The sequence below is a fragment of the Stenella coeruleoalba genome (assembly GCF_951394435.1).
Source record: "Stenella coeruleoalba genome assembly, chromosome: 1".
Lineage (NCBI taxonomy): Eukaryota > Metazoa > Chordata > Mammalia > Artiodactyla > Delphinidae > Stenella > Stenella coeruleoalba.
Genome location: NC_137169.1, coordinates 178,456,359 through 178,471,380, shown reverse-complemented (window position 1 = coordinate 178,471,380; position 15,022 = coordinate 178,456,359). Strand labels below are relative to the sequence as shown.

The window sequence follows — 15,022 nt, the reverse complement described above, 5'->3', positions numbered from 1 at the left end:
GGTGAATATTTAGTGTTTCTGTATAACTAACCAAAGTCAAGATTACCCTTGGACTAGACTTCCTTTCTATATCTTTGTAATGATTTTGTCTTTTTTTGTTTTTCTTTGTTTTTTTATTTATTTATTTATTGGCTGCGTTGGGTCTTCATTGCTGTGCAAGGGCTTTCTCTAGTTGCCACAAGCAGGGGCTACTATTTGTTGCGATGTGCAGGCTTCTCATTGCAGTGGCTTCTCTTGTTGCAGAGCACAGGCTCTAGGCACATGAGCTTCAGTAGTTGTGGCTCGTGGGCTCTAGAGCGCAGGCTCAGTAGTTGTGGTGCATGGTCTTAGTTGCTCCGCGGCATGTGGGAATCTTCCTGGACCAGGGCTCGAACCCGTGTCCCCTGCGTTGCCAGGCAGATTCTTAAACACTGCGCCACCAGGGAAGTCCCTTTTTTTGTTTTTCTTTTCACCTTTTCTGGGTAAAGAACTTGTAACACTATAGCTGTTTTTTTAAAAGACACTGACTAAAAAAAAAAAAGACATTATCTATTGCTTCAGTTTTGTTTCGTTTTGTTTTGTTAAGAAAAGCTGACATGAAGAATAAGGATTATCAAACAAGAACATTGACACCATGTATGGCATTACCTCATTAACAGCCAGACAAGTAGCTTCTGCTTACTTATCAGCAGGAACCTAAACTATTCTTATTGACGTAGTCTACCTCTTCAAACTGTATAAGAACTGTCATCTTTGACCTTCTGGATTAATAAGCATAGTGTAGGACCATGACGTTGGATAAGCAGAAACTAACTGTCTGATTGTCAATTAAATGGAATATTATGTAAAAATACATTGCATTTTACAAAGCAGCATATGGATTTATCATTAATTACTAATGAATTTAAATAGGCCATATACAAGACAGCTTAATGCTTCTCACCTCACCCAGAAATTTGACACTCCAGTTACTCAAACCCCAACCCACAGCAGCTTCAGTACAAGAAAGGGCCACGTAACCAATTGAATTATATAAAGCTTTAGTGAATATAAATTTATATAAAGCTTTAGTGAGAAAACAGACATGTGTTCCAACAAGCAGTAGCAAACTGGGCAGATGAACGATATAGTGAAAATGGGCCAAGAGGCAGTATTAATCAGCCCCAGAGAACATGTAGGCCTTTTGCTTAGAGCTTGTGACCTGAATGTTTTACACTTTTATAGCTGGGGAGAAAGCAGCAATAGCCTATTCTGCCATAAAATTCTATTTATTGATTTAGTAACTTAACATTATAGAAGTGCTGTTTGCTCTCTAAAGGGCTGGCTCTAGTAGGGTGAAAGAATGGCAGTCTGATGAGTGAAGGCATGTCAGAGATCCTGCAGTACAGGTGATGATACAGAAATCTTTTCTCATGTAGACAACTGGCTTTTGGCTTATTTTAAGTCATTTGTCAGGCTTCTAAATGCTTGATCTTTTTTTTTCCTGCTCCCATTTGATACACAGATTGGATGTGGCTTGCAGGAACTGGTAGTTTAATGTGGAGAGTGATACATAAATATATAGATTTGGAATGCCAAGGTAAGGCTAAAAATGTAATTTTAGAAGGCGGGCAGAGCTCCTAAGTGATGCCTGTTGATAATTTTAAAGAACGTCAGCAGCCCGTGGAATGGCAGTTCAGGCAGCATCCAGCTCCATTGCCTAGGGTTTCTATCATAAAAAATAAATCACTAACATCTAAAACCAGCGTAACTCCAGTATTTCTCTCCTTGTCTGTGGTGCCTCTTCTCCTCTGCTCTAGTACGAACAGGAAATTACTAAACTGAAGGAGCGCCTGCGAGTGTCCAGCCGGCGGCTAGAGGAGTATGAGCGCCGGTTGCTGGTGCAGGAGCAGCAGATGCAGAAGCTGCTGCTAGAGTACAAGGCCCGGCTGGAGGACAGCGAGGAGCGGCTGCGCAGGCAGCAGGAGGAGAAGGATAGCCAGATGAAGAGCATCATCAGCAGGTCAGAGGCCACCTGGTGGTGGACGTGGGCTAGGTAGCTAGGGCTGCAAAGAGGTGGGACGATGACCCAGAGAATCCTAAAGCAATGGCAGCAGAAGCCATTTGCAACTCTGCATGTCCTCTGTGGTACTTGGTACAAAGGTGACGGCTGACTATATCTCTTACACTTTTCTAAATGTGAGACCTTAGTGCACTTCCTTTGAAGATAGAGGTAGTCTATTTTCCTTTAGTTGTAACAATTAGAAAAAATTAAAACTTAGTGACTCACTTGAGAGGTCTTAGAGGAAAACTGAATCTTAAAAATGTACATATTCAATGTCAAAGCCTAACTTAGTTTTTTACAGCAAGCCCAGAGAGGTGGAAGGGAGTTTCATGGGATGTCTTCAGGGCCAGAGAATCAAAGGAGAAGGCCAAGGATGTCCAAGGGAGACTAATGGAGGGGACAATTTTACCAAACACTACATAGCACTTACTATGGGCCAGGTACTTTTCTAAGCACTTTACAGATAAAATTTGTTTAATCTGTTAATAATAATTTGATTAATGCCAACCTCTGAAGTAGGCATTATTATTATTCTCATTTTACAAATAAAGAAACAGGCAACAAATTCATTAAGTCACTTGCCCAAGGTCACTTAGTGTTGCTGCTGGGATTTGAAACCACGCAGTCAAGCCCCAGAGTCCATGCTCATGACCACTGTGCTTCAGTGTTGTTAAATGCTGTAGGCAGGTCAAGTAACTTAAAGTCAGAGAAGGTTTGCTGTTTTAGCAGCACATAAGTATTTAGCAGTCTTACCGAGAGGCTTTTCATGGAGTTTAAACATCAGGGGGCTAAGATGTGAATGGTGGAAGAGAAAGAAAGTAGACCTACTATGTGTAGAGTACGCTCTGAGGAAACTTAGCTGTTCAGGGGAAGAGAAAGGTCAGCTGTTACAAGGTAACAAGATTAGGAGAGGGTTTGGTTTTTGTGGGTTGGTTTGCTATTTTAAGATGAAATAAGTTGTGCTGAGGAAAGGATCTGATAGAAAAGAGGGAGATAATAATTGTGGGAATGCTGTTCCAGAGGAGGTAAAAATCCAGTCCCAGTAGAGAAATCAACTTTGGATGTCTTCTTCTAAGGTGGGTGAGAAGATAGAGCGTGGTTGCAGATCTTGTACTAGGAAGGAGTGGCAGTACTGAGCTGTCCTGAGTGTGGGTTTCTTGTCCTCTACGTTAGCCAGCTCTCTCCTTGAAGATATTGATCTCTCCTTACTACCCCATTCTAGGCTAATGGCTGTGGAAGAGGAATTGAAGAAGGATCATGCTGAGATGCAAGCAGTTATCGATGCAAAGCAAAAAATAATTGATGCACAGGTAAGCAGGTTGTTAGTCTAGTGGAAGGCACTTGTTTATAATAACTTATCTCCTGACTTCCCACCCTTTGCAAATGCCAAGGCACATGATGGACAATAGGTCACTGGAAAGTTCTCAACATTACCTTGTGAAGAGTAAAAGAGTTTCTTTGTGACCTCTATGACCTTTTCTTTCCTTTACTGGTGACAAGTCTGTTAACCTAGCAAAGTTTTAGCGTGCTTAGTGCAGTTGCTCGACGAATCTCAACCTAGTGCATGATGGGGTTTACTTCTTTCCTTCTGGAAAGGAGGGGATTCTCTAAGGGGGTACCTGTGAAAAGTACACTGCATGTGTCTGGCTTGTGACCTCCACTGACCATTGCTTGGCTATGATGTTCACAGTCTTGTCAGTCACGTCCACTGTGCCATCAGCCTCTGGCCCCAAACAGTAGTCTAGCTGCAGGGGAAAGACAGGGTTGTAAAAGGTACCCTTCCTTGTTATTCTTTTGGTTCCGGATTTGGCATTGATGCCTGGGATTCGCTTGGCTGCCCTTCTCTGTTGGCGCTGTGCTTGGAGAGCCTCTTTTGGTTGATGAAATCAGAACCTGGGCCTCTGCTCACTGCAGCTTCTACCTGTGATAATAATGGCATGACGGATGACTGCCAAGAGCACCCCCTCCCAGGTTCACGTCAGTGATCAGAGCAAAATCCAGGAGGCAGGAAATGTTTCTAATTCCTTTTTCATTTTATCAGTGCAAAACATGGTTGTATTTCTTAGAGTGAAACAAATAAAAAACGGCAGTGCAGCTTGGATGTGGCTGGTCTGGCCACTGAATGTATCACCTCCCTGAAGACCACCCAGCCAGGTTTGCGTTTCTCACCCTTAAGTACCATATCATTTCCCTCAGCTCTGAAATAAAAATGGGAGCAAGGACTTTATGTCCAACTTTCTTCTCTCCTTATCAGCCAGTAGTCAGTCTATGGCAGAGCCCCCAGTATTCTTAAACACGCATTTTACCCCCAGTCTAGTTTCCTAACAGGGCTAATATGGGATGGGGTTTATTTTTCAAAGGAATTGGGAGTAAGGCTGAAAGCACAGCCATGGGAAGAGTGCGTCATGGGCCTCCTACTCCCTCACATACACGAGACCCGGCAGTCGAGGGTGAGTTGTGATGCTCTCTCGTCAGCACGGTTCCCAGAATATTTTGGACCTTTGAATTCTGCAGTTTCTGGATATTTAGACCTCCTAAGAATCAGAAGAAAGTTCTTACTTGGTCCATTTTTTAAACTTTTCTAGGAGTCCCCAAGGTAGGTGAGGGAAGGGTAGCAGAGACAAGGCCTTCTCGACAGGCACACTGTAAAAATTCATCTGAGAGGCTTAAGAGAAACAGTCTGGATAAAGAAGGCAATTTAGTCAGGGAAACAAGTGTTGATAAGTGTTCACTTTGGGATCTTCAATGTGACAGTGTAAAGCAGAGAGAGTTCTATTAATAACTACACCCGAATAGATTTTAGTTCTAATGAAATCATACAGACCGTTTTAATAACTTCAGCTTGTCTAAAACCGAGTCAGTCTTAAGCAGAGGGAGCTTGGGGGTGTTGTAGTCGTGGCTCTGTGCATACAGCATTTCCACCTTCTCGGTTGCCTGTCAAGACAACCTCATCATTAGCTTCTGAAGATTTCTACCCCACCTCTGCCCCCATTTTGACGTCTAGAGTAAGATGACTGGGTATGGAGCAGGAGTCATAGGCATAGAAAGTGAAAGCAAGGGAGGGAATCAGGTTCATCAGGGCTCAAAAACTCTGGAAAGTAAGAACCTTCTCTCAGTTAACACGAGGACGTCACCATTCAGGAATGGGAGAACTGTTATCCTCAAAGCATCAGTCAATGTCAGACTTGTGGTCTGGCTAAACTAGATAACAGTTTGGGTCCATATTTCAGGCAGTGGTTTTCAAATGGTTTGATTCTGTGGACTGTTTTGGCGGAATCAGAGGTGCCTCCCATAGATGGCTTTCCAGCTGTTCCTGCTGACCATTCAAGAACAAGGGCTTCTCTCAACGAAATTTATTACTGTATAATAAATTTTCTTCTGGAGGCTCACTATGGATCCCTAAAGAACACTTGGAGAATCCATTAGACCACATTTTGAAAACCACTGCACCATGCACAGCACAGATGATAAACACTAAAACTAGTTTTTTAAAAAATTATAATCTCCTTAAAAGGAAGGTTTCCCAATTCCAGCTGTTGTCTCACTGATACATTAAAATCTTATTCTAGCAAAAGACTATGAAAATCCTTTAGTGTCTTTTGTAACAAATGACTTTTCCTTTGAAAGGATAAATCTTACATCTTAAGTGTTTGATGGAGCAGAGCAGCCCTTCTGGCATTATTTAATAGAATGAGGACATGTTTGGGGGTGAAAGCTTTCCAGTGAGGGAACCCATACTTTTATGTCCCTGGCATCTGCCTTGGTGCCACTGGCAGTTAAAAAATATTTCTGAAATGAATTGCTTTCCTTATACTAGCAATGGGCCCAATATTTCCCAAAACAGGACAGGTCAGGTACCCAGCAAACTGGTTTCCATCTTCTCTCTCAGCAGCCCTGTGCCCCTACAGACAAGGCTGGTCCCTGAACTCAGCCTCTCCATCTCCTCGAGTCAGTTTATGCTCCAAAGGCCCCACCGGGGTCAGCCACTTTCTATTGGAACTGGGAGAGGATGAGTACTCCCCTGGTGACCCTGTCCTGGGCCTTGTAGCACCACCATGGAGATCCTGGTGATGGTACTAAGGGACCATTTCTTAAACATCAGACCAGGGACTGTGCCACCTTTCACCCCACCCCCGGATCTCTCTATATGACTCAGGTGGAGAACTTCCTCCTAGGAGAAGCAAGCAGCTGCCTAGTTACTGTTGCAAGTGATATCTCCGCTGTGTTAAATTACAGGTCATAAATGGAGATGAGATTATGCAAACAGGCAAGTAACCCGTCCATTCTCTAGCTGAGCAGTTCCCAGCCCTGGCCCGGTGCACTGGCCTCCTACACATTCCAGCTCCTGCACTCCCCACACTTGAAATCCTTCCTGTCAGGCAGGAACTAGATTGCTTTGCCATTCAATCCAGGCAGAATGGAGAAGTCAAGGCCATCTTTTGCCAACTGAACTTGACTTTCAAAAGTCCCTGTTTGATTTTTTTTTTTTTTATTTTTCTTTTACTTTGAAAGGTTGGCAGTGGGGGGAGTTACAGAAGGGAGTTTCTCCACTTGGAAACTTTCAACTGTTTAGTAGAAGGGCTGCTTGACTTCAGCTGTTACTCTTGCAGGAAATAAATAAAGAAAATCATTCTTAGCCTTTTTTGACCCTTTAAGAATCAAATAATTTTTCATGAATACCTAATTTCTTTGGATCAACCCTAGAGAATCCTGCACTCCTTAGAATTGAGGCATTATAATTTATCCTAATACTGATATATCTTTTCTTTTTTAATCATTTTTAGATATTACCAGGTTATCTGCTTAGAGATCATTTCTAACCATAGGGGGAAACATCATATCTGGCTCCCACCCCTTTTCTCCTGGTAACCACTGGCCAACCCTTACTTACTGACTTTTAAAAGATCTATACTTGTTATCCCAGTAAATTCCACTGGCCGTAATTTTTTTAATTATTATTTTTTAAAGCCTTGTAGTTCTTTCTTTCTTTGAGTTTTGCTTATCCTTAAAACAAGTTACCTTTCCAAAGTAAAAAGCATCTTAGGCTAGATTAGGGGTTAGTTAATAATGCTGATTTTTTTTGTATCTTACCACCTGAGTTCTGCATCAAGGAAAGGAAAAAAAAAATGTTAATAATAACAAGTGTGAGCTAGTTTTTTTCATACTTTTGAAACTGTGACCACCAGCCCTGCTGCCATATAGATCCCCGCCCCACCCCCAAAGCAGGAGATTAAAGGGAAGCCTTACTTGATGCTGTTGTTGCATATGCTTTTACCTAAGTTGCCCCCCAGGGCAGTGGTCTTCACTCTGCATCCTTGGGCAGCACATTTCTGGCAGAGCAGTACTGCTCACGGCCCTGTGGAGCTATGCTGTAACAGCAAGGAATAGCATCTAACCCTCAGCCCTTGTATGTACTCTCTGAACCTGACCATGACTATCCTTACCATGCTTTTCCCTGAGTAAATTAAAACACTCCCTGGGTAGAAAAGCTCTTTTTGGCTTTAAGGATTGTTCCTCACATGCTTTTGTTTTCTTTTTTTTTTTGATATCATAGATGTAGGTAAAGACTGTCCTTCTCAGCGTTAACTTGTTTTCTAAAAAATGGCAACTTCATGTAGGAAAGGTTCTAGGATGATTTACCTAGCTGGTGAAGCTAAGATTAGGATTTCTCTCCTAGTCTTTGTGAGACTGATAATATTTTGATGGGATGATTTTTATTTTTGTTTAATTTAGATGAGCCTACTTTTCTCTAGATTGCCATTTTTTCCCTCTTTTTTCTCTTGGTTTTTTTTTTGTGTATTCAACAGTCTTTGGTTCCAAAATATTTGTTCTAAGCCTTTTTTTTTTTCCCCAAGATTCAAAAGTAAAATGAAAGCAGTCTCCTTATTGGGTAGCTTTCCTGGAGTACCTCTGAGCTGGAATGAGTCTAGGAGCTTGTGTTCTCTGTTTGTTTTCATGTGTTATGTTTCTGGCATCCCCCTTTGGCCACATCTCCCTTCCCATATTCAAATAACTCCTTGGTCTGAGCTTTTGGCTGCTTCTCCCCCTCTTGCTGTTGCATCCTCACTTTGTTGGTGACTATAAACTGCCACCATGTATTGTTTCAGTTTTGAGCACCATGTGAATTCTTTCCAAATGTGACTGATGTGCCCCCTTCAGGGTCTAAGAACCCATAGATCACATGCACTTCTCCTCTGTGAAATGAAACCTCTGGTGCTTCTTTCTTTGCCACCTAATTCCCATGTTTTAGTTTTGACCCAAAGTACTTAATACAGCAAGGCAGCTTGACACCTCCGTTTCATAGTCTGACGTAACACATGGTGTCATTTTTACATGATGTCCTAGGGTCCCAAGCGATGATTAATAACAAATCCTGCTAATGCTGAAAGGAAAAAAGAGAGAAAATAAACACAGACCCGTTGGGCTCAGGGGAAGCTGGCCTGACTAGGGTGCAGAAAGAGGCAGAGACGTTCCATTTGTCTGGGAAGCATCATGTGTACTGCTGTTTGATAGAAAGCATTAGAACAGTCATTCAATAGAATATTACAGTGTAGTTGCCTGCATGGAGCCAGAATAAAGCCATGATTGGTGTGTTGTAGGAAAAACGGATCGTGTCGCTGGATTCGGCCAACACCAGACTGATGAGCGCGCTGACCCAAGTGAAGGAGCGGTACAGCATGCAGGTCCGCAATGGCATCTCCCCCACCAACCCCACCAAGCTTTCCATCACGGAGAATGGTGAATTCAAAAACAGCAGCTGCTGATGGGCTTTGTGAATAGACAGACTGTGGGAGGAGACAGAAGGAAATGCCCCCGCTCTCCTGTCCCCAGCCCTCTCCCCAGCCCCACCAGGTTTACAGAATGTTGCTACTTCAGAACAGCAGGGTGGCAAGCAACTCTCCAATGAAGAAAGGAACCTTGTCTTTCAGGGCATAAGGCTAAGACTTCCAAGGTCGACGCTTCCTCCTCCCCCCCACCCCCCGGCTCTGTGTACATAGGGAACTTAGTTCTGGGCCATGTACAGAAAATACCACTGTAATATACCCAAAGGAAGTTAATAATGTAGATTACCTTTTTAATTATTGCTATTTTTATTATTGTTGTCCTCTTGTTGAAAGCACTGCAGTTGTTAGAGGAGGCAAAGTAGGAGGTACATGTGAATGAGAGATGAGCCTGGTGGCTCACCTGGTAGAGACCACGTGTCTGTCTGATAGAGCACACAGACCGCAGTAGGACATTGTCAGAATGAGTTTTTCAGGGATTCCTCTGCCAGTTTAAAAACCCCACTCTGGTTCCCTTGTCCTTTAGGAAAACATGCAAATACCGAGATCCAAACAAAACAGTTTATCCCATTGATCAACGAAGACTGGTTCTGGATGGACAGCTATCTGATTTGGGGATACACTGTTCCAGAGGACACAGATAAGAGCTGTTGTATCAAAACTGGACTTTCGGAGTGATTTCTATTGAACTCCTGTTGCTGTTTATTTCCTTCTGTCTGTAGCAGACGGGAATTTTCCATTTTAGATAGGGGGCTTTTTTTTTTTACCCCAGCTGTAATAAAGGGTGTTCTTCTTCCTCTTTAGAGTTTACAAAACTATAAATATTTGTGTCTCTATAAACCGTCTGCATCTTCACACCCACTTGCCCTTTCCTCCCCCATGGTGGGAGCAGTCATCACCAACAGGGTTTACTCTCCCCTGGAGAGGTTATTCAAATATGCTGTCCATAAGCCATCCGAAATAAACACCCTTTCTTCCATACAGAAAAGGGCTAACCATACCATACCATGGCAGCAATCTCTGAATATTTCCTATCAAAAATTTTTTTCTATTTGTAAGTTATAATTTTGGTTTGGGATAAAGATTTTACCCAGTGTACTAGCAGATCTCTGGGCAGGGTAATTTTATCTCAGTCTTTAACTTTTAAATTGCTTCTTCCTCTAATCCCCTCAGTAAAATTTGGAAAAGAAATCCAAATCTGAAGCATTGCTCTCTTAAAAGTCATGATTACTCTTAATGAAAAATAAAATACTAAAAGTGGGAGGACAGCACATTCCAGCTGTTATTCCCATGCTCTTTGTAGATTTGGCAATAATAACCCAGTTTCACTAGCTGTCATCGTTGGCTTTATTGTAGGACAGGTTTATTGTAGGACAGAAACAGTCATGGAAGCTAAGTTACTTCCTTTTTTCCAGAGGTGTGAAATGTCATCTTGAATGCAACCTTGATTATCAGAAGTATGGAATGTTACAAGTTAAACAGATATTATATTTACAAGTATATATACACATATACTCACACATATGTACATATAACTGCACAAATAGGAAAAGTTCCTGCCTTCTATGCTGTTGGATATAATGTTTAAAGGGGTTAGAATCTCTTTAAGCAAGATCTAAGCAATTGTTTATATTGAGAAAGCAACAACATTTCTCAAGTAAGTTAATGATGTTTAGTTGAAATTATAAACCTTAAGGAATTTTTTTTTAAGAAGGAAAAGGAGAAAGGAGGGGGAAAAAAAAACCACCTGAGGAAGCCATAGACCTGGAGTGAGTGTTTCCACATAGCAGAATACTTATAAGGAGACGAGAGAACATTTATTGTGTCCCCTTTTGGGTGAAGCTCCGATAGAGACACCAAACCTCCATTCCCACCGCACCCCCAGGCTTGCATTCTGACCTCTTAAGCACTGCCCTCAGGTGGGTCTTTGTGTTGGGCCTTGCATCTCAGCAACCTCACCATGGTCCCCAGCCCACAACCTTTTAAAACATTTCCCCTTCGTGTTTCTGCCAGTCAGAGATCTAAATCAGGAGCTGCCCAGTGTGCTTATCTGATCTACAGACTTCATGCCCACACGTATTGGCACTTGTGCATTTTCTTGACCCGTGATCATTATTTTACAAATTCTTCTCTCTTCCCTCCAAGCTGAGGGCACACTGTGGCCAAATGACTTATTTTAATAGGAAAGAAACATCACCAATTCTGAAGTAGTGCTTCGTGTTTGGGGAGAGGGTATGTAAACATAGGTCCGTTCTTGTTTGTGGCTATTTTCAGCTCTAGCCATTCTTTATAAAAGTCTTCAGAAAACCTGGTAAAAGAATGGTCAGTTTCAGTGGCCTTAAGTATGTAACATGGGTGATGTCTTACACTGAGGTTTGAAAGCTCTCAGGTGGTGGTTACGGATGACAGAGGACTGATAAACTATATTGGAGGGTTGGAGGACACAAAATCAAATATGTTTTTGATGGACGCAGTACATCTTGTCAGCATTATGGGAGCTTCTTAGAGGGCTGCCTACTTTGGAAGATTAGATGCCCAAAATGTTTGGATAGATTATGCAGCCCTCTATTATCAGGTTATCTTGAATGAAGAGAAAAGAGTAAACAAATAATAAAATTAGAGGTAAGCTAGGAGTTCAGTGTAGTTGCCAGATGTTAAATTTTAGATTATCCTTTGAACCTATTCCTGTCCGAATATTTTTCTGAGTATTTCTTTAGAGAATGCTGCAGTCTATAGAACTTATTCTGAAAGATTTTTTTTTTTAGTATGGAAAAAGTCAGCAACAGCTGATAATTTTTATGGAGGTATTGCTTAATTGGCTTTTCTTCAGCCCAGATAAGTGCATACCTCTCTTGCTGGGAGGAGGTGTATGGTTGAAGAGAAGTGGGTGGATTATGATAGCATGTCTTGCACTCCTTCTGACACCCAACATGTCACCACATGGTGGGGTGCAGCATAGACCAAGGCTGAATGGAATTTGGAATTCCCGTGAAGTGCTTGCAAAATGCTTGTCCAGATGACAACCAGATTTGGCCATTAACAAGGACAATGTTGGTAGGATTTAGGAAAAAAGCTTTATATTTCCGTTTTATTTTCACTGGAGCAATAAGCTTTCTGAGCCAAAGCAGCAAAAAGGAGTAACATTTCCTTCAAGTCATCATATTACCTGAGTCTCTGCAATACAAGCCATGAAGGAGGGGAGATTATAACTAGGTAACAATGACAAACACTTGAGCACTTACTATGATCCAGGCACTATCACCAAGATACTGTTGGGGTCCAGGGCAGTCTGTTGTAAGGGAAATGTGGTAAAATGAGGTCATCATGCTGCTGTAACTTTGCCCTTTCACTTGGCATTGAGTTGGTCAGAATTAGCTTTCTCTAGTCTGCTTCTACCTTTCCCTTTCCCTGTAATGGTGTTGCACAGTGAAAGAAAAAGTAGGATTTCCTGTCTACGACTGCTGTATGCCCTTGAGAATTAACTTGACTTTAAAAGTAAAGCTTTTTAGATCTTAGTCTATTTATGGATCTGTAGCTCTAGCGACCCTCGTTTCTCACTCTGTCCTCAGAGGCACACTGGGTTGAGAGCAGTTCCTTTTTGGAAGCCCCAGAGCAAGACAGTTGCCATCAAGTGAGTTTGATTACAATTTGTTCTGCCTTCCATCTAGGTTTAGTTCCAGTTACGTCCAGTTTGGAGTTTCTGAGAAGGCTGGTTGTGGGACTGAACTTGGGGAAGGAACCCTCCTTGGGATTTACCTAAGGCCCATGTGACCCTAACTAGAGTTGACACCAGACTAGGCTTGTCACTGGGCCTGACTCAGCAGCTCTGGAGCCCACACCATACCTTCCCTGTGTTTTCACCTTTTTTGGGGGGGGCGTCACCATCTACAGATTATGGAAAACCAAAAGGGCTTTCTTCTCCATTCCCCTTCCCTTTTTCAAGTCTGATAGTGAAGTCTCCTGCTCGCTTCAACAGTAAATGGTTGCCTTCGCACCCCTTACCTGAGGGCCAAGAATTTGGGATACTTTGTTTTTATCAATATGTCAATGGAAGGGACCTATTTTGCCAGTTTGTTTAAAAGCAAGATATGTTGGGGTGTTGAATTTTTAAATAGAATCCCTTTTTGTGTCTGAGTGATTGTTATTAGTTCTAGAAGCATTCTGTCATGACCCAGTTAGGAATGCTCTTGAGTTTAGGAAGGACAAAAGTGATGAAATTTGCATGAGACAGAATAAATATCTTATGAGGAGTGAAAGAACCTGAGGAAGATACATGATCCAAAAGGGGACTAATGCACAGCAGCCTTCTCCATAGCCCAACGGTTCAAGGAAACAGGAGGATTTATATCCTTTGCCCAATCTCGAAATACGTAGATATATAGAAAGGCCATTTCTGTAGACAACATGTGGGTACCCACACAAAACACACGATTCCTAGGGCTTCCTTTTCTGAATGTTAATCCATCTTATAGAGCAGTGATTCCCAAACTTCCTTGAGATTTTTTAGATTTTATGCTCTCCTTTGTTAGATTTTATGACAGTGGTTCTTTCCTCTTTAAAATGTACCATATGTGTTATATGTATATATAAGTTAAAGTGACTTGAAATTTGGCTTGACATTGTCTCAAGAACCCTAGATATCATTATTGATACCTTGGGGAGTCACAGAAAGAAAGTTGAATATCACTGATGCGACAGTAGGATACAGAAAGAAATAGCTTTGGTTCCTGATCAGTTAATCCTCAGGTGTTTGAGGAACCAACCCAGCAAGGCTTGGCGATGAACCACCCAAGGAAAGCCAAGTGGTCGTTTGTGTCCAGATTTCAGCATGCATTTTAATTTCCTATTCAGTTCTTATTTTTCAGTGCCCTTGTTTTTCCCTAGGAAATGTTTTAGTTTGGGATTTAAAACCAGATATATCTGTTGTAGAAAGATTTCCACAGAAGCTGTGTTTTAGGGGCCTCGATCATCTGTGTGGGGCTACAAATATTTAAGAATAACTATCATATTTATGTCACTTCTAAACTCCCAAGGGAAAAAATTCAATTCCCTGTTCACCAAAAGGTTAAATACTAATTGACCACTATCCTGCAGAAAATTTGAAATAAATAGTACAGGTTAAATTTTGACTGGTGCTTAGACATTTCCTAGTTACATTAAAATTAACTCAAAGCAGACAGCAGCCCATTAACCTGAATCACACCTGTGAGGAACTTCTAAATTTGATTTTGTTTTTCATCTCCAGGGCCTTAATAAGAGTGTGTTAATACACATGACTATTTTACAATGATAGCTCTAAATAATTTATTTTTTATTTCAAGAAAGAGAAATACACGTTAGAAAAACAAAACCCAAGATTTTATTTTATTTTTAAAGCCATATTTTTGTGCTAGTGGCACTTAGATTGTTCCATATGTGAGATCCATATCTGCATTTCATTACCTGGGTTTGTTCTAAAAGAAGATTTATTTTTGTTCTGTGAATAATTTTTGACGGTTCTTGTACATGTACAGATATAGATACGTTTGAGGTCTTTTATTGATATTCCTACAAAGAATACAAATAAACTTTAACTTTAAACATTTCAGACTAAAGTTGCTACTGTATTTGACATATTACTGTTTGACTTCTAGCATGTTATCTGGGTGATTAGGACACTTGGAGAAAAACCAGAAACAAAATGTATGCAGGAACATTATTCTGAAGGTATATTTTAACAATTATGAACAATGCGTCTTAGAATTTCCCAATTTACAGGTAAAAGTATTTAGCTGTAGGACAAAGAGCTAGCATTAACACATACTGTATTGTAATAACACCCTTAGAGAGCTCCTCATTCTGGAGAGTTGGAAATCTCTTTACTAGCTTGTGACTGGTGAAGAAAATGTCCTCCACTTTATTGAAAGTATGGCCCCACTCAGCTCTCCAGACCAGTACTATCCTCTCTTAATTCCCCAATAGATTAATGTGGTTTGTTTCAGGATTTTTGTTGTCTAGTTGGGGTTTTTTGTTCTTGTTTGCTTGTAATTCTCGAGGTTATTTCCAAATACCCCCATCTTCTGCTTTCCTTCATTCTTTAAAACCCCAGGATGCAGGTCCCATAAGTAGTTTTCTTACAGGCTAAGTATAGGTCTGAAATTCCACCAGTTAGCCTCTTCACATATCTAGTGACTTCTACTTCTGTTTTACTATGAATTAAAAAACTAAAATTCACTCA

At 41.2% G+C, this 15,022-nt stretch overlaps 1 protein-coding gene across 6 annotated transcripts in view; it reads left to right on the top strand.

Annotated features, from left to right (window-relative positions):
- Positions 1–14,834, top strand: part of RASAL2 (RAS protein activator like 2) — a 387,706-nt gene extending 372,872 nt beyond the window's left edge. For 5 of the 6 annotated variants that reach the window (XM_079903334.1, XM_079903333.1, XM_079903332.1 and 2 more), the window contains 3 exons: positions 1,779–1,981; positions 3,246–3,333; positions 8,623–14,834. In XM_079903334.1, the coding sequence (XP_079759460.1) occupies positions 1,779–1,981; positions 3,246–3,333; positions 8,623–8,787 (456 nt within the window). In that variant the 3' untranslated portion in view covers positions 8,788–14,834. The remainder of the gene's footprint in view (positions 1–1,778; positions 1,982–3,245; positions 3,334–8,622) is intronic. The other variant, XM_079903335.1, reaches the window with a different exon arrangement.
- The last annotated feature ends 188 nt before the right edge of the window (positions 14,835–15,022 follow it).